At 56.5% G+C, this 21,534-nt stretch overlaps 1 protein-coding gene across 2 annotated transcripts; it reads left to right on the top strand.

Moving 5' to 3' along the window:
* Positions 1 to 404: 404 nt before the first annotated feature.
* SLC7A3 (solute carrier family 7 member 3) lies at positions 405 to 16,725 on the top strand. 2 transcript variants are annotated; one of them, XM_026716639.2, is made up of 12 exons: positions 405 to 708; positions 8,163 to 8,571; positions 9,681 to 9,839; positions 10,922 to 11,102; positions 11,336 to 11,445; positions 12,047 to 12,269; positions 12,771 to 12,910; positions 12,992 to 13,094; positions 13,311 to 13,522; positions 13,771 to 13,937; positions 14,140 to 14,248; positions 14,357 to 16,725. In XM_026716639.2, the coding sequence occupies exons 2-12, from the start codon at positions 8,202 to 8,204 to the stop codon at positions 14,485 to 14,487; spliced, it is 1,905 nt and encodes a 634-aa protein (XP_026572424.2). In that variant the 5' UTR covers positions 405 to 708; positions 8,163 to 8,201; the 3' UTR covers positions 14,488 to 16,725. The 2 variants fall into 2 exon arrangements, with proteins under 2 accessions (XP_026572424.2, XP_087797346.1); XM_087941220.1 differs by lacking the exon at positions 405 to 708 and adding an exon at positions 1,129 to 1,646.
* The last annotated feature ends 4,809 nt before the right edge of the window (positions 16,726 to 21,534 follow it).

Here is a 21,534-nt window from a genome sequence, read left to right as displayed (position 1 = left end):
GTGAGGTCAACGGCAGACTGGCTCTGGTTCAAGGGCTTGGGATCGTCTCCAGACCACGGGCTGGGCTGGGCTGGGCTGGGCTGGGCTGGGCGCCTGGTTTTGAGGACCAGCAGCAGCAGCAGCTCCCCCGGGACAAGGGGGCCCCCGAGCCTGGCGCTCCGCCTTCTCTGCCTTCGGGATGTTCCGGGGACGCGCTCCCTCCCTCCCTCCCGGGCAAGCCCCCTTCCTTGCTCGGCTGGCCCATGGTTTCCATGGCACGGCAGGACCAAGGAGGAGGGACTTCGGGCGGGGGGGGGGAACCCGGGCTGAAGGGCCGGCAGATCCCCCGGAGTGGCCTTCGAAGGGGCGGTCCGGACTCCGCAATCCCCGTTTTTGAGAAGCCGCCTGTCTGCCTTCCCTCCCCGGCTGGAGCCCAACGACCGGAGCGCCGCTCCGCCGCCCGCCTCTGCCACGCAGATCCCAGGTTCGAAGACGGAGGGCCGCCGCCCGGCTCCCGTGCGGCAAGAACTCCCAGCGCCCAGCCGGGAGGCGCTTCCAGCGGGCAGCCTCGCCCCCCTCCAGCCCGCGGCCCGGGGGAGCCCGCCTGGAGGAGGCGGTCGCTGGCGCTCGGCCCGCCCCTCGCCCGCCTTAGATATCCCGCACGCCGCCGCCGCCGACTCCCTTCCTCCCTTCTTCGCCGGCTGCCGAGGAGCTGCGCGGCCGCGGCTGGTGAGAGGCGGCGGAGGCGGGCCGGGCCGGGGCGGGCGGGCTTGGGGAGCCTTCCCTTCGCGCGCCCCGCCCGGCGGGCGCCTGGTTGCAAGCCGAGCTCCGGGTTGCGTCAGCGCTGCCGGCGGAGGGTCAACAGGTGCCGCTTCGCCTGCCCGCGCGCCCCCCGCCCGGCTCCCAGCAGCCCGGTGTCGGCCAGGGAGCCCCGTTGCGGGGAGGCGGCGCCGAGTCTTTCCCCGTCTTGCTCCGTCCCGGCAAAGTTTCTGGCTTCCCCCGCGTGGAAGGAAAGGCGCGTCCCAGGCCGGGGCTCCTCGGACCTCCCAGCGGGGACTCTCCTGGCAGCCCGCGAGGGAAGCCCCCGGGCAGGCGGGGCGGGGAGTTCAGCCTGGCCGGCGGCCCTGCGCCGCTGTTTCCCAGCTGGGCTGCCCCCGGCTGGCTCCGTCTCGGCGGGCAACTCCGAGCCTCGGAGCGTCCGGCTGCTTTGCCCAGAGCCCCGGGAAAGTCCCGCCGCGGGAAAGGCTGCCGGCTCCCTGCCTCTCGTCCTTCCGAGCCTTTCCCGGCTGTTGCGGGCGGGGGCCGAGGGCGGGAGGAGCGGACTCCAGTCCTGCTGCTGGGCGTCCGGTCTGCCTTGCTTTCCCGGGGATTCGGGCAGGGAGCCCCCGCAGGCCGGGCCAGCAACGTCGCTGCAGGGCTTGCCTGCCTTTCATCTCGGCTTCTGGTCCCGAAAAGAGCCCCCTGCTCCTTGTGGCCTTCGACCTGGGAGGGCCTTCCGGGCACGGCTCCCCTTTCAGAGCCCAGGGCCAAGAAGTGGCAGGGAATCGGGCCGGGCACGTTCACACAAATGCCCCCTTCAGACGGGCCAGGCCCTTGTAGCCTTTGGGCCTGGCCAAGAACTGCTCTGGAAAGGGCATGTAGGTTTCTGCCTGGCTGAATGCAAACAGGTGTGTTCCTGCGCGGAATGTTAGTACCTCATCTGCCAGGTGCTGATTGCTGGAGACGAAAAGGGAGCTGCGGGCAGGATGCTCCTTTGCAGGGAAAGGGGGACCAGGAGGCCCCAGGCCCCATCCCTTGGCGCAGCTGACTTCATTAGTGCTGCCTGGCAGGTTGGGCTTCACAGACCTGGGCTTGGGAAGGGCTTGGAGCCGCTGCAGAGACGCCAGAAGCAGTTCCCGTGAGAGACTCTTCTGGGTTTCTGCATTCGTGGTGGTCCCAGGCCATGCCGGGTGCAGGTGATTGCTGGAAAAAGGGGGCACCAAGAGGGTCAGCGATACGGCTTGGCTACAGGCATGGGAGCCGAAGAGGACTAGGTGGAGGGGCATTTATAGTGCAAAGCTTCCCATGGGGCGGGGCGGGGGTGGGGTGGGGCGCAGCTCTCTTTCGTTCTGCGAGAACCGTGAAATATTCAGGCTTGGATCACGGTCTGGCTGAGATGGAGCACCAGCCTAGCCTTGTCCTTTCCCAGGTAGGATCTTGAATTATTTGCTGTTCCTGTCCCTGAATTCTGGCAGCCTCTGAAGGACCCCAGAACAGTTACATAAAACGAGACTAACCATCAGATCACCACCACGGCACCCAGATGCAGGGAACCAGGATCTTCCTGGTTTCATAAGTCACACTAAGTCATAGATTGCTTACCCATAGCTTGTTTGACAAACTGGTTTGGCTGGTTTCGTACCCTGTGCCTGCCAAGCCGTCAAAGCGTGCCATTGTGGGCACCCGTGAGGGATCTCACCTCCGGAGAATCACCACCGGGCCCACCGGGGGGTTATCCTTCTGCTTACTCTTCCCTCTGGGTCCTGGCTGCGCTGCGGATGGCAGGGGGCGGGGGTGGGAATGCCAGGGGTCTTCCTCCCTGGGTGGGCTTGGGGGTTAGGGGGCAACCTTTCATCGAATCGTCGGGCCACTGCCTGCACAGCCATTAGGGGGCAGAGAGGAGGCCGGCCGGGCAGCCTCTCCCCCGTCCGTCCGGCTGATGCAACCCGCGATGCAGCTTCTGCTCGCCATCTGTCTCTCTCGGGACCTTTGGCCAGTTCAAGCTCAGGGGCCGATGTCCTGCTTTGCAGCCTCTGCCTGCCAAGAAGCTGCCGCTGAAGCCGCCGCCGGGCAGCTCTTTTCTGCCAGAACTGGCAGGTCTGTATTGGCAGGGTGATGCCCCCGTCCGTCACATGGGCACGGAGCGGCTCATCAGCACGTTCCCAGCCAGCCCCACGGAGAGGAAGGAGCCTGGGGGATATTTAGCCACCCTTTGGGAAAGGGCCGGGGGAAAGAAGGCCAGGGGCTGCTTGGGAGAGAGGACGGGATTAGGGGTGAAGGCTGTCCCATAGAGCAGCACCCCCCACCCCCAACCTTACGGGCACCAGGGGACGGTTCCGTGGAGAAAGGTCTGGTTTCGCAGGCTGCCTGTATCTCATGGCTTCGCTTGTTTGCACGGCTGGCATGCCACGGATTGGTGCTGGTGTGGGGGGCGGTTGGGGAGGAGAGAGCAGGGGTGCTTTTAGCGGCTTCCCAAGGGAAGAGGGAGAAGAGGCCCTTGGCCTGGAGGAGGAGGAGGAGGAGGAGGAGGAGGAGGAGGAATGGCCACTGAGGGTGGGCCAGCCATGCGGTGGCACGTTCCCTGCTTCAGGACAGTTTGGGGCTACTCCCTGCGGCCCTCTCGGACCTGGGAGATTGACTGAGTCGGAGAGCGTGAACTGCGCCACCAGCTGCACTCAAAACAGTCGCACTCCGGCGCTGCTTTTCCTCTCGCAGGTGCTTCTCCCCCCCCCCCGTTCCCCCCAAAGTACGCATCATTTTCTAATAAGTTACGGCCGGTGAGCAGGAAGGCATAAAGAGCCACCTCCCGTGTCCACATTCCCCTGTTGGGACTCCTAATGGGTTGGCAGCTGTCAGAGCCCTTCCGGGCGTCTGCCAGGCTGGGCGAAAGGGGGGCTGTTTTCCTCTCCGCTAATTTAAGGAAGAGAGAAATGGAAAAGCTCAAAACCTCCTACAAAGGAAAGCCAGCCTTTCCTGCACCCGGGAACGTGTTAAACGCAAGAGAGGCATGGCAGGCCCTGCGCAAAGTGATTTCTCAGCACTACCGAAGCCCCTTTTGCCTTGATCCGCCTTTAGAAAACAAGGAAGGTGCTGAAGTGACTCGCCTGCCTCTTCCCTGCCAGGGAGGGGCAAACAGGGGAGCTCTGAGTGCAGCATGCCTGAAATGCTGGTTGCTGGGAGATGGACGGGGGGGCAGGGGGCTTCCCAAACGTGCCAGTTGGGCACCTGCGGGCCCAGCGTTGGCCCCGAGGGTGGATCTGTGGCCTGACCCGGCTGGTTCTGCAGGTGCCGGACTCTGCGCTCCCTGGGTTGCTTTACGGGTTAGCTGGGCTCCTCTCGTTTTCTGGCTCAGGGGGACTCTAGCAATGAAACCACAGGGAGGCTTTCTCAGTGGGGGATCCCAGGGCAGGACGGGCGGCTCCCAGCCCACTGAGTGGGGCCAGTCTCCACCTTTGTTGCACGGGAGGACAGGGCCTCCTGCTCTCGGAGGGTCCAGGAATGAACGTGCCTCACCACGGCCAAGACCCTGAAGCGCCCTCGGCCTTTCCTGCATGCACAGCTCAGCCTGGGAGGAGTCAGCCGGCCGGGCCCTTCCCTTCCCTTCCAAGCGGCCCAGGACGTCTTCTCCGCCTCGAGAGCTGCTGGGCAGGGGCAGGGGAGGCAGCCATGGGTGCTTCGGCACCCTCAACCCCTGTCAGTGCCTGCTTGCTTGCCTTGGGCTCCCCCTTCCCAGCAGTAACCTTGGCTATAGGGCAGTGGCTGCTTCTGCCTCTCTGCCCAGCCATGGCTGCAAACCCTGAGCTTCTGCCTCCCTGTTGGCTATGAATTGGCCGGGCTGAGGCTTCCGAGGCTCCGCTGCTTCCTGCTCGAGTGGCAGTTTGGCGGCCCTCGGGCAGGTGCTTTGCTAACGGGGCGGTTAGGGAGGTGAGGCCGGTAAGGACCTTGGAGGGAGGAGGTGGGCAGCCCTGTAAGGTTCAGACCCCTCTCCTTTTGGAGCCCCCCCCCCAATTTGCGTGGACTGCAGTTAGTATCCTGCCCCCCCCCCCCATCCCTGTATAAGCCCTGGAGGCAGCCCTGCTGGGCCAGCCAGGATGCCAAGCGGGCAGGAGCAGCGCCCAGGAGGCTCCTCCAAGGAAGCTTCTCCGCCACCCAGAGGAGGATGTTCTGTGGACATTCTCACGTCCTCCCTGGCCACTCGGGGAGAGAGGTCCCATGTTGCAAGCAGCCCTGGCACCTGGGCTCGCTTTCCATTGCCAGCCCTTCTGCCATGCAGCTAGCTGAGCCAAGCTGGTCTGGTCTCCCCCTCAGTGCCTCTCCAAAGGTCCGGCCGGCCCTTGTGGGTGGAGGATTCCTGCTTCTCCTCTTCAGGGGCCTTGTCTTGCGGAGATCTCCCCAGGGCCCCCTGGTGCCCCCCTCTGCTGGGACCCAGCAAGGGCAGGCCAAGGGAGACCCCTCCTCTGCTGCACCGGCCCTCCCTTGCTAGCCAAATAGTGAGACGTTGGGCTGCCTGTCCTGTATTTTGGGCTGGCGGTCCCTGGCACCCCTCTTGGGGATCCGTCTCCCAGCTGACGGGAGTCAGACTGGAAGCTTTGACTCATTCTGATGAGCCGCGTACCTGGTTCGGCCTTGGCTTATCCGTGATGGCAAGGAATCTCACCTGGACTCCAATAACCAGCCAGTTCTCCTGGCTTGCAGCCTCCATCCGGAAAAACCAAGTCCCCTCCTCCACTTTGATCTGGAGTGCCTGGAGCTCTGGGCCTGGCCAGGGAGTTTGGCAGGTCCCCTCGTCTGCCGGGGCCCTGGGGCATCCGAGCCCTCCCGCCTCAGGTGTCTGCTTCCGTGCCAGATGCCTTTTCAGCCCCTCCCCCCAAGTGGGCAATGGCCACAGGAGCAGAAGCATCATGAAACTGGCCGGCAGCCCTTCCGAGGGCACCAGACTCCCGAGGCGGGCAGGTTTTGATGCTTAGTTGTGCTCCATCACTCCTGACAGCAGCTCCGTGACGGGACAAATGAACCGACACAGCTGGGCTTTTGCCCTGCCTGACAAACAGCCTGGAAGTGCTGACTGGGGAAGGAAGCGTATCAAAGCTTTGTCTGCTGCCTTTTGTAGGGATTTTCTGGTGCGTCGGAGTGTGTGATCCCAGAAGGTCACGCCAGGCTTGACCGGCCAGGTGGTGGGAATGCTTCCCCTCCCCCACCCATGGCCTCGGAGGGGGGGCTGGCGGGGCTTTTCTCCCTGCGTTCATGGGAACCTCTGGCCAAGGCAGTTTGGGCGCTGTGCCTCGTGGGAACTGTGGTCGCTGCCAGCCGGGGGCCAAGGCTCCGGAGTTTTGCTGGCACAGAGCGGAACCTGGCACTTGGTCCAGTTTCTTTGCTGGGAGCTCTTTCCGTTGTCTTCCACTGGGCTGCAGGACAGACGGCTGAGCAGATCCACTGCGGCGGCCTTGTCTTCCGTCTTAGAAGGAACCTGTTGCGAGACCACAGATCCTTATAGCTCCCAAACTCTTGAGATGTAAGGGAAAAGCCTGAGGTCTCTAAGGAGGAAATCTGAGCCATGCAACCCTTGGAGACCCCGGAAGACCCACCCATCTCCCCAGGGATCCTGAAGTTAACTGCCCCCCACCCCCCCCAGTCCGAATAGCCGAGAGCAGCTGCGTGTCAGGCCTGGGATGAAGGGGGCCAGGCTGACGGATGGGATGAGGGCCGGTGCGGGGAGGGCAGAGATGCATGCGACGGACACAAACGGAGTGAGCTCCTGCCTCCCTCCTCCTTCTCCTCCTCCTTCCGGGGCCAAGGAAGGAGAGGAAGCTCACCAGGGATAAATGCAATTAGTTCAGGTCAGGCTCTGCAATATTTGATTTTGAAACCGGGATTCTGCGTCTTTGAATTGCTGCTGTTTTTCCGGATCTTGCTCATCTGATTTTTGTTTCCTTCCGTTTGGTTCCCTTAAGAGATCCAGCTTGGCTCTTCTGCTCGCCCAGGCGTGGTCCCTTATTTCTCAGCTCCTGCAGGGCACCTGGAATGGTCTCCCCCCCCCCCGCCCCCCACCCCCCGGCAGAGGAAAGAGATGAAGGCCATTCAGCTCCCCTGACTGTCGTTCAGGAGAGAGGAAAGAGCCGCTGCCTCTGGCCTCTCCCTCTGGACAGAGCCATCCATCAGCGGGCCAGGGGTGGGCCAGGCCCCGCATCGATCGGAGGCACAGCCAAAGACAGGCCCTTCCTCCCTTGCCCCAACCGACTGCCCCAAACGGGCCAGGTGCATCTCCCAGTAAAGGTGCCATGTCTGTGCCACTCTAGGAAAGCCGAATTCCCCGCTTGGCATTCAAACCCAGAGGGAGAGACTGAACAGCTCCTGGACTGGTCCTGGGTGCAAAAGCCATCCTCTTCTTTCTTCACGGCCGCCCCCTCCCCCCCTTTCCTCACAGGTGTAGGTGCCAAGCTTTTCTCTGATTAATGAGTAAAGTCTAAGCCAGGTTTGCAAATGGAGCTAAGTTATAAATCATGGTTGACAAAGCATTGTGGTTGAGTTCCCAGAATTGACGAAGCCCAAATCACGCCAGACCCAGGACGCAGCCTGTTGAATGGCAGGAGCCACCGCCTTGCTGGCGAGAGGGACCAGCGCTGGGCAATGCGAGGAGGGGGAGGAAAACGAGGCAAAATCGGTGTGGGGGGGGAGACGCGTTCTGCATAATTCCACCCTGAAGCCTCATCTTGCCCTGCGAGTCACATGCTGGGCCTGATGACGCGCTTGAGGGTCTCTTCCAGCCTGGCTGAGCAGCTGAAGTTTGTTCTGTCGCCTGTTAACCGAAGTTCAGCTGGTTAATGACTGAAGGTGCCTCCCTGATGCTTATTCCAGCGAGCAGCTTGTGTAAACACAATTAATCCAAGTTGTCTTTTAAAGGGCTGTTTTTCTTTGCCAACTTCTGCAGGGGCCAGTGATGCATAGAAGTGTAATGTGTAACCACAACTGGTGACTTTGGCCGCTTTGGCTGGACGGCTTTTTCCTAAGATGGCGGTCTTGTTCCTGGTACTCTCTCGGCTTTCCAAACGTAGCCTGAAGTCCTGGTTCCTTTACGGTTGCCAGATAGGTGGACGGGGCAGCCGGGCACCTTGGATCTCCGCTCCTCCAAAAGCGTCACTTCCAGAGTGATCTTTGGGAGCCTGGACTGGACTTTCTCGCCATTATGGCCCGAGTGGGATTCCTGTGGAATCCACCTGGAGATGGAGCAAGGAGGCTTTTCAGCCAGGCAGGAGATGCCCACAAACAGAGTTGACCCTGAAAGAAGGAAGGGGAGCAGCCCAGCGCCGCCCCTCCTCCCCCCCAAGGCTGGGTTGGGTCTGCACAAGCCTCCCATCTTGATTTCCTGTGACTGCAGGCCTTCCTGCCCCCTGCTGGCTGACAGGCTCTACTGTTTCCTCCGCCAGGTCCTTTCGGGCAACGGGACTTGCACTCCACTCGCCAGGATGCTGAAGAGAACCTTGGCCAACTTTGGCAAGAAGCTGATCCGTCAGCGGACCGTGGACCTGGGCTCGCAGGAAACGCAGCTGGCCCGCTGCCTCTCCACCGTAGACCTGATTGCTCTCGGCGTAGGCAGCACCCTTGGGGCCGGGGTCTACGTCCTGTCTGGCGAGGTGGCCAAGGACCAGGCTGGCCCCTCTATTGTGCTCTGTTTCTTCATTGCGGCCATCTCGTCTGTTTTGGCTGGCCTGTGCTACGCAGAGTTTGGCGCCCGGGTGCCCAAGGCTGGTTCTGCCTACCTCTACAGCTATGTCACCGTGGGGGAAATTTGGGCTTTCACCACGGGGTGGAACCTCATCCTCTCCTACATGATAGGTACATCGCCTTCCGCTGGGCGCAACGACGGCTGAATGAGGACGTGGGAATGCAGGAAGCGCAACCGGGGTTTGCTTGCTTGCTTGCAGCATGAAATGAGGGATTAGCTCAAGTTCACCACAGGCTGAGCCCTCCCTGAATGGTGATGGTTCTTCTGTGGGATTTTTCCTCAGGTAGTCCAGCAAATACGCCAAAACATGAACTCATCAAAGTTGCAGGACAAGCCGCCTTAGAAATGATCTGCAGTGTTTTCCAGACCCCCCCAAATTGAATGTCCTCATAATTGTTAGTCGAGGGCATTGATGAGAGCCAAGAAAAGGACTCTCACCTGTAGAAACCAGGTTCAATTATCGGCATACAGTGCCCTTGTTCCTGATAAGCAATGATTTGGACCCCTGGAGCTTTCAGGTTCCCTTCTGGCTCTCCCGGTGGGCTGGGTTGGAGGGGACCAGAGCAGGAATGGCAGAAGCTGTTCAACAACAGAATAATAATAATAATTCTTCTTCTTCTTCTTCTTCTTCTTCTTCTTCTTCTTCTTCTTCTTCTTCTCTTCTTCTTCTTCTTCTTCTTCTTCTTCTTCTTCTTCTTCTTCTTCTTCTTCTTCTTTTCTTCTTTTCTTCTTTCTTCTTCTTCTTTCTTCTTCTTCTTCTTCTTTGAAATAACCCGTTTTCTGAGTTCGCACAGCAGGTGAATCAGAAACTGAGGGGTCCTGGGTGCTCTCTCAGCTGGGTTGTTTTCTTACAGGTGCTTCATTACCCAAACCAGGTAACCTCATCAAGTGCTAGGCAGAAATTGGCCCGCTGGGTTGAGTTGACATGACATGCTGACTGACTCACCAAAGTGGGCCTTTTGCCCAATGGGTTAAGCATGTTCCCAACTATGCTGGGCACGCATTGAGCATGTAAGCATGGAGGGCTACTGGTTTGGGAAGGAGGTGGGGGTCTCTCCAAACTCAAGGGCCAGGCGTGTGTGTGTCTTTTGAGCCCTTCCACCATCCTCTGCTCCCGAGAAGGGGCCAAAGCCCCCCCCTCCCCCCTCCCCCGACTTGCAGGGGAGATGCAGGCCGGAGACTAGCTTGAACTCACCCAGATGCCGTCTTGCCCCCTCAGGGACAGCGAGTGTGGCTCGGGCCTGGAGTTCCACCTTTGACCACATCATTGGGGGCCACATCTCCACGTTCTTCCGGAACCACACAGCTTTGCACCTGGACAACGTGCTGGCCGAGTATCCCGACTTCTTCGCCCTCTTCTTGGTGCTGGTGCTCACAGGTGAGGCACCTGAAGCTGCCCTGCCAGCTGCGGGGCTCAGGCAGGCCAGGGCTTCCTCTCAGCCAGGGGGAGGCCTTCCAGGGCAGGGAGGGCCTGTTCGTACAAGGGGGCAAGGCCAGGCATTCCTGCTGTGAAACCTCTCAAGACGCTGTACGAACTTGTTGAGTCTTAGGAAAACAGAAATGCCGGATGCAGCAACGCGGATAGCAGGAAGCGCCTGGGAAAATCCCAGTGGATTTTCCTAAAACGCATGCCTGGCAGGGACGTTGTTTTCCTTCCCCTTTCATAACTCTGAGGCAGAGTCTGAGGTAAGGCGGGCAGCTGTGTAAATGCTCTGAACGAGCAAAGCCGGGCGACGGGAGATTCACAGCAGGAAGGAGAAAATTTGCTTCAGGCCTTGCTCCTCCCCTGCGGAGTTTCTCAGGTGGACGATGGGTGGACTTCAACTTGCCCAGGTCGACCTCCTGCCTTGGCTGCCCCAGGGGAGCCCATCAATGACCAGCCAGTTGAGAAGGGATGGACGTGGGTGACGAGAGAGGAGGCGGAGGGCAGGGCCAACATTCCTGGGGAGTCGGCGGGAGGGTGGGGCTGGTCCCCACAAGGTGGGCTGATTGGCTGCGGCCGGAGCAGAGAGCTGAACTGGACCGTGTCTCGAAATGGCTGCTGTGCTGTGCCTGCTGCCATCTTGCAGAGTTTGACACCTCCTGGCCCTGCAAAGATGCAACTGGACGGAGGTTTGATCCGATTCCACGAGGCTCTTGGGCGCTTGGGAAGTGACTGCTGCTGAGGCCAGCAGAATGTGCTGATGTTGGTCATGAACAATAGCCAGGAAGGTGCCCAGGTGCAGCTGCAGAGAGGCCCCCGTTCCCCCCCAGCGCTTGACTTCCAGAGAACAAGGGAAACTGCAGAATAGAAATGCATGAAGTGACCGGTGCCAGGATCGGCCAGGAGGGGACTTTTAATTCTGACCGGCCTGGCCCGTCTCTGGCCTCCGGAGGAAAGCTTAGACCGTGGAGAAAAGCTTAGACCGCGGAGACTTTCCCCAACGCCCCCCTTTCTTCTTTCTTTCCTTTGGCTCCCAGGCCTTCTCTCGTTCGGAGTGAGCGAATCTGCCCTGGTGAATAAAATCTTCACGGCCATCAACCTGCTGGTGCTCAGCTTTGTCATTGTCGCGGGTTTTGTGAAAGGAGATGTCAAGAACTGGAACTTGTCCAAGGAGGATTGGCAGAACCGCTCACAAAACCTCTTGGAGTCTAGACACAAGTACGGGCCCCCTCCCCGGTCGTGGCTGCCTCTTCGCTTTTCCACAAAGGGGGTGGGGTGGGGGGTTTCTCCTATTCCCCTTGTGCCGATGGAGCATCGGCTGCTGCGGGTTTCCTGTTGCGGTAATGGCCGAAGGGAAAGCAGCCGCAGCAAGTTAGAAGAGCTGCCCTGGAGGAGGTGCCTTTCCTCCTGCCCTCACCGGCCGGCCGGCCTGCCTGCCTGTCTCCCCTCAGGGACAGCTTCGGCGAAGGAGGGTTTGTCCCCTTTGGCTTCGAAGGAATCCTCTCGGGGGCTGCCACCTGTTTCTACGCCTTTGTTGGATTCGACTGCATCGCCACCACAGGTAACGTGGCGCTTGGGAGGCGGCGGAAGGGCTGGTGGGAAGGCAACCCCGCTTCTCAGCGCACTCTAATTGGGGCGGTTGTGTGGAAGAGGGCAGAAGACGGGCCTTCTGGCTAGTTTCAGAGGGCAGTGCTAGAACCAACGCTCCCTAGAAGCACATTTGGATTATTCCTAACAATTGAAGTGGTCTGGGGAGCCTGGCTAGTGGCGGAAGGCTTTCAAAGGGTCAGGGTTGCTTTGCTGCCCGTCTCTTGCGATGGGCAGAGGGGTTCGGAGCCAGGGGCGCCCCACAGCCTTGTCAGGGGGGCAGGAACTAAATGCATCAGCCGGGAGGCTCAGATTCCCGGTTTCGCTGTGCCACATGCTCCTAATTTGGGCACCACGTTATGCCCAGTGGGGGCCAGGACCGTGGGTGCTCAGCTACTCAGGAAGTCCACTTTGTGCCGGTGGGAATCGGCCTGCCGAATCAACAAGGAGGGGCAGGAGGGGGTCCTTGAACCTCCGTCGGCGTTGGGGACAGCAGAGGAAGGGGGATCGTGTTGGAACCTTAGCCGGGTCATTCTGCACCTGAACCGCCCCCCGCCCCCGCCCTCCTTCCGCAGGTGAGGAAGCTCGGAACCCCCAACGGTCCATCCCCGTCAGCATCATCGTCTCGCTCCTCATCTGCTTCGTGGCCTATTTTGGCGTTTCGGCCTCCCTGACCTTGATGGTCCCCTACTTCCTGGTGGACAAGGAGAGCCCGCTGCCTGATGCCTTCAAGGCCGTGGGCTGGGAGCCCGCCCGCTACGTGGTGGCCATCGGCTCCCTCTGTGCCCTCTCTACAAGGTGAGAGAAGTGGAGGGAGGCGGCTCAGCTCAGCCAGAAGCCTCTGGCTGGCGGGCTTCATAGCCGTCTCACCAAGATGACTGACGGGTGACTTGTTTATGAATCCTTGAACTCAAAACAACGCTTTTTAAGCACCGAAACCCCATCAAACAGGGCTTTAGGCAGGCCGTTTTTGAAGGCAAGGGCAGGAGAATAGGAGGGCAGTTAGAGGTTTGAGGGAGAAAAGCGGCCAGATTCCGTGGCTTGAAGGAGAGCAACCTGCCCAGACAGAAGGAAGGGAGAGGCCACCACAGAGAAACTCCTTTTCCCCAAAGCTGCTGCTTAAGCCATGAAAGGCAGAAGACCGGGAAGGGCCACTGAGCAAGCCTTTTTGGAAGAGGGCCAGTCGCTTGGCGAGGCTTCACTGAGAGGCCTGAACCCCCATCCTAGACTGGGCCCAGGAGCCCAAACGCTCCAGGCCAAATCCATCCGTGGCTCCTGCTCTCTTTCTCTGCCGCGCAGCCTGCTTGGCTCCATGTTCCCCATGCCGCGAGTGATCTACGCCATGGCTGAAGATGGCCTGCTCTTCCGGTTCCTCTCCCGGGTTCACAGCCGGGCCAAGACCCCCTTGGTGGCCACTGTCGTCTCGGGCATCATTGCAGGTATAGCTGTCCATTCATGGGTCTCCCCCACCACCACCAATCTGTGATCCAGAGATTTTGGCAGCCTCTCTTCTCTTGCAGCCCTGATGGCGTTCCTCTTTGAGCTGAAGGACCTGGTTAACCTGATGTCTATTGGCACGCTCCTGGCGTACTCTCTGGTGGCCATCTGTGTGCTCATCCTCAGGTGGGGGCCTCTTTGGGGACAGAGCTTGCCTCGAGGGGCTGATCCCTCAGGCTTCACAGGGTGGTGATGAACCTTGTGGTCCACATGGGGAGAAGCTACAGCCGGGAAGGTTGAGGAAAGAGACCGGGCCATCGGGCCTTTCTTCTCCCAGGACTCGTGGTTGGCAGAGGGGCTAACCTGGGATTTCCGCTTTGGCCACTCCGGCTTTCCTGGCAGGTACCAACCTGAGCTACTGAGGGCCTCCAAGGACCTGGAAATGCTCGAGATCAACGGAAGTGAAGAAGAAAAGCTGACCATGAATTCCACGGGGGGTGATGGGCCGAAGGCATCCCAGGAGAAGTTCAGCTGCAAGAGTCTTTTCTTCCCCTCCGAGGCCATCCCGACCCACGTCTCGGGGCGCCTCGTCTACATCAGCATCACGGTCGTTGGTAAGGATTACTGGGGAGAGGTAGAAATTGGGGGACACGATGGCCGAGGCCAGGCAGTCCTCTCCAGAGGTGACTGGAGTGAGCAGCTGGTCGGGCTCGGCTCCTTCGCAGGAGACCAAGAGAAGAGGAGGGGGAGGAGATCAGAACCGGGCGCCAGGATTCCGGGCTTGAGCGGCTCCTCGGGCGTGGGAATGGGAAAGGTCTCACCTGAATAACCCTTCCTTCCCTTTGGTCTCCTTTCCTTGCAGCTGTCACGATCACTGCCCTGTGTGGCATCCTGGCCCATGAGTGGGAAGCCCTCCAGAAGGGCAGCGTTGGCTGGGTCATTGCCTGTGTCATTCTCCTGGGCATTTTGTTCGCTGGCACTGCCATCATCTGGAGGCAGCCCGAAAGCAAGACCCGGCTTGCTTTCAAAGTAGGACCTCTGGCCAGCTTTTCCCCAGGGGGGAGGGAGAGGAGGAGCCTGGCCCTAGACACGGGAGCAGGAGAGCTGGGCACTGGCTCCTTCCATGGCGCTTGGCCCCAGAGGTGGCCGCCTGCCTTCAAGCCAAGTTTCCACGCTGGCTGGCCCCCTCCCTCCCGGGGCCTCTCCCAACTGGCCTCCCCTGCCTTTCCAGGTGCCCGGCCTGCCGTTGCTCCCCCTCTTCAGCATCCTGGTGAACATCTATCTCATGATGCAGCTCGATGCAGGAACCTGGGCCCGCTTTGCTGTCTGGATGGCCATCGGTAAGGAACTTGCTGCTCGACGGCAAGAGCTGCCTGGCGCAGAATCTTCCCCGGGTGGGGATCCCATCTCAGCTGCTCTTACACTGGGGGACATTGTCTCTTCCTCAGGCTTTGCCATCTATTTTGGTTATGGGCTCCAGCACAGCGAAGAAGGGCAGGGGGCCCCGCAGTCCCGGTCAGCCGCCGACAAAGGCCTGCCTTCGGCCACCTCTGAGCTGAGCCAAGAGACGGCCGCCTGAGAGAAGCGGATGCTTCTGTCCTCCTTCCGCTGCCATGGAACCCCCCCGAGTTCTTGTCTGCCTCCTGCCCCACCCTTCAAGAAGGAAGCCGTGGCACGTGGGACCTTCACGGGTGCGTTGCACTCAACCTGTGGTGGCAGCAGCGGCAGCTTCATTTTGCAGAGGAGGTGGAGAAAGCGAGCTGGGATAAAATTTAGGGGCAGCCATTTCTCCTAGGTGGCGGGGGGGGGGAGGGTGACCTTCTGCCGAGAAGCTGCCACCCATGGTTTATTTATTTACCTGGTTTTGCTGCCTAGACCGCCTTCCTCAGACCTAGATGTGCGTAAACGTGTCCCCAGATGACCTCCAGAACTATCAGTCTGGTGATCTTAACTATTGCTTGTATGATATTTTTCCCCCAAAGATGTTACATGTTTTTTTTTTTAATATGAGTACAACTCCATGCTCTTAGCTATTTTTTAAAAAAAGTTGGACTCATCTGACCCCCTGTCAGTTTAGTTTCTTTGTAGGCCTATCTCAGATGCCCTTGGCCGTGGGTCTCCAGCAGAAGCAACCGGGTGGCCTCCGGAAATGGAGACAGCCTAGGAGTTGTAGCAGTGCAGTATTAATCCGGAGCATAATGGCTTAAATAATCATGGTTGTTTGGAGTTCTGCCGTTCTCCTTGCCAAACATTATCAAATGGATTCCTGGGGTTTCTCCAATAAAAACAAACGGATTAGAGGATACAAAACTGGCTCACCCAACATGCCATGTAGGGATTCAGTATCCTGTATACCAGTGGTGGGATTCAAATGTTTTTACTACCAGTTCTTGGGCGTGGCTTGGTGGGCGTGGCAGTCTCCTTCCAGTCAGAGGTGAACTTTGCTGATTCTCCGAACTACTCAAAATTACCGCTCCTGCTTCTCCAGAACTGATCAAAACCTGCTGAATCCCACCTCTGCTGTACACATTCAGTCCATAATAGTTTATTCACGAGAGCAGGCTGTACTGTCGTGAATGAATCGGCCCAATGGATAGTGTTGAAGTGGGGTGAGAGGGCCAAGGGCTGAGTAAAGTCATAGTAAAATAAGTCAGTTTGTTATCATGTAGCTAAGTCTGGAGAGAAGCACCATCACAACATCAGCCTTATGGCGGGGTGATGATGTAAGAGAAGCGGAGGGAGGCTGGGCACTGACCTCGTGGTCAGTAGCTGCCAACCGGAGAGCTCTTGGCCCCGGTGCCGCCACCTTCTGGACCAGAGGTCAGGGCTAAAGATGGAGGCCGAGCAAGGGCCTAACAGCCCGGCTGTGTCTGGTTGCTTAGAACGAAGCCAGCAGCAGACCACAGCTGGCAAAACCTCAAAGCAAGGTGAGGTCACTGCCAGACTTCATCTGTTGCAAAGATGGCAAAGCCAATAAACCCCCATTGGCTCCAAAACAGGGTGGAGATGTTTTCCTCCTCATAAATGAAGCCAAATATATTGTCCAGCTAGTGATTTCCTATTTTGGCCCAACGTGAAACTGGCAAGGAATTCGGTCCCTAACTTGGAAGGCACCAGAGTGGCAAAGACAGGATTGGGGTGACTTGTTTTCTGGGGAAAAAGTGGCTTGCTTTTTGTCATGATACAGATTATTTACCAGAAAAATAATTCTGAGAATTCCACAGAAAGCTGGATAGTGACATTGGTTGTATGTACGTAGATACACTCCACTTACATCAGAAAGCCAGGCTTCCTAACAACTGCACCAGGGCCAGGTTCTATAATGCCAAAGCCACTTCAAACTTCACGCAGCTCCGTTCCAAGTCTTATGATTAATTTCCCCAACATTTCCAAAAGCAAATTGTGAACGTGCAGAGCCAACACTGAGTTTGTTGTGTTTTGGAAATTAGCTCTATACGCACAACTTTTGACATTTCCTCTTTCTGAAGGAGATTTGGGACAATCTCAGTTTAGGGCCTGTAACTCAGCAGCAGAATCTTCATGGTCCCAGGTCTTCAGAAAAGGCTGGGAGCACCAGGTCTGGAACCCACCCTGAGATAAATGGGCCAGTCTCAGCAAAGGCGGCTTCTCGTGTTCCTAACCTTACGTTATTCCGCAGCCTTGGGCAGAGCAAGAGGGGAGATTTCCACTTGTTTTAACAGAACTTTGTTGTCTTGTCTGAACATCTACGGTACATGTGCACAAAAGTTCTTCAACGTGAATATAATACCCAGCGTCTTAATGCATTTGTTGGACCAAATAAAGTGTTCTGTTATTATTCGGTGTCCTCTGTGGTTTGTAGAACGAAGAGGAGAACACGGGCGGCCATTTCAATTGTCTGGGTGATGTTCTAGAGCCGTGGGGAGGAGAAAACCTGGCTAGGGCAGAGATCCATTAATTAATTTCCCTAGAAATGCCACGCTCTCCAATTTAGATGAGGTGAAGAAGGCTCGCCCTACAGATTTCAGCACAAAAGAGGAAAAACCAGCCCTGCAAAAGATAATAAAGATAGCGGGAACCCGACTGGGTGAGGCAATAGGAAGAGAGCAGGAAAGGCAGAGGGTTACGTAAGCTGAGCAGAGGCAAAGCAACAAGCCTGGATTCGCGATCACAGCAGCCTGCAGGCAACAGGGACTGGCTTCTTCAGAACTTGCACAGAGGCCGCAAGGGAGGAGGCTGGAAGAAGCGGCCATGCTCTGCCGAGAGGGCCAGGCCAGGTGTTCCCAGTTTTGTCCGACTGCCATCTATGGCAGAGGGAAAAGCTTACCAAATGCCAGATTCCAATAAACTCTTGCAAGCAATTGGATTTAGGCCTGAGCGGCTGGCCAGCTTCCAACCACTCGGTTCTGACAGACAACAGGAAGCCAAAGCCAGATACCAGCCACTGGCTTTCCTACCAGACCTCACCACAGCCAGTGAGAAAGAGAAGTTTAATCGAATGTCAGAGGGACCAATGCTCAGGCGAGCTGTGCCGAGGCTGATGGAAGAGAAGGTAAACCTAAGTCCCATTAACTAGATCAACGTTTCGTTTCATGCATGTTTATCGTATACTCTCCAGCAGACCTTTGCAGAATGAGGGCTCTTTTAAAATAAAAAAATCAAATGACACATGTAAATACATCCATTCAAAATGGTCTAGAAATCTTTATCTTTTTTACACCAGCAAGCATTAACCACACTCAGGACATGGAACTAACGGGGTCAGGCATTTTTTAACCTCGTAACGACTGAAAAAGTGAATAATTAACGGACAGACGAGACTCTCCCTCCACTTTTCCCATGTCAACCCGGCAATCCTTTTTCAGGCCCTTGAAATCTTCGTACCCCCCTCCCTCCCTGGCTAGGGGGTTAGGTCACGTTCTCTGCAATTTAATAGGCACTTTTCAAGCTCACTTAACCCACAGGATCCTTCAGTTAGAAGCTTTATACCTCACCCTTTAAAACGTGACACTTTCCTCATCTTTCTCCTTTTTGTGTGTGTGTGTGTGTCTGTGTGTGCAGAGGAAAGGGCGGGAGAAGGTTGAAATGCAACCCGGTACAGGAAAAATGCAATTTTTTAATTATACAGTTTTTTGCCTAAATTTGGCCCCGAGAGGAAATCTGGGCCTTTTACGCAACTTCATAGGCATTCAGTGGGGATCAGAGAGCAGGAATTACCACCCTCATGACTAGCGGAGGAAGAGCCAGGCAGAGGGCCAAAATATTGTGCGGATCGTGGCTGCCCTGAAGTGGTCATATGTGCAGATTTGTGAGGAACCCATGACTACCTGGGCTCTGAAAAACAATCTACCAATTTCCTTGCCTGTCGTCTTCCATCAAAGGGCTGCATTTTCCCAACTCCCCCTCAAAAAGCATCCCTACATAAAAATGGTATTTTAATTACATACTGGACTAGTTCTTTTTCCAGCAATCTGCCGTTATGACCACATCTATACAGAGGAAGCTAGCGAGAAGTGTGTTGTTGCACAGGAAGTGCTCCTCCTCACATTAATAGTGGAAAAATCGCTTTATAATTCCAAGTAGAATCTTATTGCAAAACCAGCTTTCATGGCACTGTTCAGTCTTGTTAAAACTGCGCAGAGAATCATATTTTACCAGAAATACCACAGCTCAGTATGACAGATTTATTTTGATAAATATAGAATTTTTGGAAACAATTTTGGAAATCATTAATCTAACCCCTTATTCAGTTATTTCTACATCGTTTTTCCACGATTGGCTTCTTCATAGAATGGCCACGAACAGTATTGATACCAAACTTTATTTTATTCGTTTTTCTGCAGGCTTCAGTAGGATAAATAATTCCTACTGTTCTTTATACTCTAGGTCTTATTAGAATTACTTCACTGATACCGGGATGTCTGTTCACTTTTTAGTATACCATTTTGGAGAGGGTTCAGTGCATTCCATAAAACAATAGGACAAGAACTATAAGATATAGAACAGTTTGAATGGCCATTAATATGATACATTAATTCAGCTACTTTATTATTGTGGAATTTAACATTTAATTTCCAAACCATCATATTTAATCTCATGTCAGAGAAGAATCTTATTCTACCCACTTAATGGCCAGTCCTGGAAATGCTCAGCCTTCAAGTCAGAGATTTTGCTACTCCCTTCTATCCTCATGGAAAAGTACCAGTAGCAATATCTTGTTTCCCACTTGCTGGATTGCATAATCAGGAATTTAAAATGGTTCTGTAATCCACTAGGTAATTTTATTACCCGACAATGGACTTCCAATAAACAGAAATAAACAAGGATGCTTGTTTGGGAAATTGATGAACCGAGAAGTTAATCTTTTAAAATGGTAATTCCGTTTCCCTTTCATTTACTGTCTGAGCCAAAGGCAAGGAAAGAGATTTTCCAGTTCTCTTCCCACGCAGATTAGATCTGCACAACCGAGGTTCTTGCTGGAATAGATACTATCTGCCTTTGAATCAAACCTCTGCTTTCCATGTCCTGCTATGTCAAGATACTCCTTTTTCTTCTAATTTGGAGGGGAGATTCTTTGGACTCTTACTTCCCTCTGCTGGTAACTAGCCACCCTTGCATCAGGAAACAGGTGGGGGGGGCATGGACTGGCAGGGAAGATGGCTTCCGAGCTGATGGGGCAACAATTCCGTTATATATTTTTCAGATTCTGCCTTGGGTATGTTGCTGCCTCCAGCAGTTGAAACAAGCGGAAGTAGAGGAACAGCAGGAACCTGAGCCCTAAGGCTGCATGGCTTGGCAAAACAGAGCTCAGAATCCCGCACATCACACGTTTGTGAGTCAGAGCTTCTGTCAAAAAGGCTACACACGTTTTCACTTTCCAGGAAATACAGCTATCTCTCTGGTAGTTTCCCCCCATTACCTGAATTCAATTCTTCCCCTTACACATCCTACCCCTAAATAACCCAAATAAGGCTGGCCTCTGGCTTAGATCTAGTTTGTAAAGCTTTTCAATCTTTCTGTTGACTTATATATCCTTGCTAAATTTAGTTACTATAAGAATAAACTGCTGCCATCAAATCATGTTCAAAATGGTTTGTTGTTAAAATGGAACGAGTCAGAACAGACCCTGCTACTCCTGCTGTCTCTACAGCAGAGATGAAGATCAGAGCCAGGATCCAGGCACTACTCTGGAAGGACCAGACAGAAAACACGATTCAGCAGGTTTTATTTATTTTCCAGCCTTCACAGCAGCAGACGAGGTACAAGGTCAAAGCAAATGAACTTTTGCAAGCGTTCAAAACTGAAATAGTCAATGAATAATCAATGATCGACAGCTCAGGATAATTTGTCACTGAAAAGGCCATGAAACCGAAGGCCCTCCTTTCCCTCGGGAGCTGGAGGTGGCGCTCCTCTCCTGCACGGCCACCACCGCCTGTGAGCTGTTGCTACAATGAGTAGAGGCAGTCCTTGAGTTACAGCAGTTCGTTTTGTGACCAGCTGAAGTTACAACGGCCCTGGAGAACGGGCCGGCCGGCCGTTTCCCACCTCTGCAAGGATCTCCTGGGGTCATGTGATCAAAATCCAGCCCCTGGCAACTGGCTCACATTTATGACAGTTGCAGTGTCGTGGGGCCACACGATCCCCTTTTGCAACCATGTCAATGGGAAAGCCAGGTTCACGTAACCCCAACTTATCAACTGCAGTGATTCACTTAACAGGAAAGGTCATAAAACAGGACAAACGCAACACATCTCACAGCAACACAAATCTGGGGGCTCGATTGTGGTCGTAAATCGAGGACGGCCTAATCCTTCGCATTTATTGCAGCCGCCGCTTCCAGGAGGCCAAATGGGGAGCGGACAGGCGGCTCCACGGCCAGCCCTTGAAGGAAGAGCCTCCCTGGGCCGCAGCCACCTCCCGGGCCCCGGCGTGGCGGCTGCGGAACATCCATCGGGCCCCTCCCGGGGGACCCCCTCGCCCCTCCCTTCTGGCCACCGAGTTGGACGGGCGCGCGCTCGCGGCTCCGCGTTCGCATTCCGCGCCAGGCTTTTCATTGGTCCTCGCTCCACCAATCCGACGAGGACCTCATCCCATCGGCGCCCAAGAGCCCTTAACCACGTGCAGCTGGGAAACCAATCAGTGAGCGAGGAGCGCCGCTTTTCCCCCCCCCCATCCCACCGGTCCTCTTGATTCCGACGCCCAGCGCGCTCCGGGCGGGGTACGGACGGTTGGTTGGGAGGCCGGGTTTGGAGCGCACCATTTTTTTTTTGCCCTGCGGGGTGGGGGGGGGAGAGAAATGTTGTCTGTGGCCCCCGGGGGATCTTGGTTTCCCCCCAAGAGCGCCCATCGATCCCTTCGGATCGTCCCGGCGCTGCGGCGCTGCTGCTGGCAGGAAGGGGGGGGGCGAGGGAGACCCTCATCCGGAGCCCCGCTGGCCCTTCTTTCCCAGGCTGCTGCCATTCCTGGGCGGGGGGCATCAGCCGAAGTGCAGCTGCTCAGGTGCCCGAGGTGCCGTTATCCCCCCCCCAAAAGGATGCCCAGGGCTCGCCCGCCCCCCTCTGGGCCAGGAATCCCGCCCAACCCGAGCAGGGGCCCCGGCTTCTCCGCCCCCCAAGAGGGGCTGGACTGCAGCTGCAGATCCTGGTGG

Source organism: Pseudonaja textilis, chromosome 12, assembly GCF_049901715.1.
Source record: "Pseudonaja textilis isolate UNSWEBS1 chromosome 12, rPseTex1.2, whole genome shotgun sequence".
NCBI classification, from domain to species: Eukaryota; Metazoa; Chordata; class Lepidosauria; order Squamata; family Elapidae; genus Pseudonaja; species Pseudonaja textilis.
This window is presented reverse-complemented; position numbering and strand designations above follow the sequence as displayed.

What these genes read in the sequence shown, in the direction of transcription:
- SLC7A3 (XM_026716639.2), top strand. Translation starts at nt 8,202, where the DNA reads ATGCTGAAGAGAACCTTGGCCAACTTTGGCAAGAAGCTGATCCGTCAG. An exon ending in CGTCTCGGGCATCATTGCAG is followed by an intron (nt 12,911 to 12,991) that starts GTATAGCTGTCC and finishes CTTCTCTTGCAG; the next exon opens with CCCTGATGGCGTTCCTCTTT. An exon ending in TGCTGTCTGGATGGCCATCG is followed by an intron (nt 14,249 to 14,356) that starts GTAAGGAACTTG and finishes TCTCTTCCTCAG; the next exon opens with GCTTTGCCATCTATTTTGGT.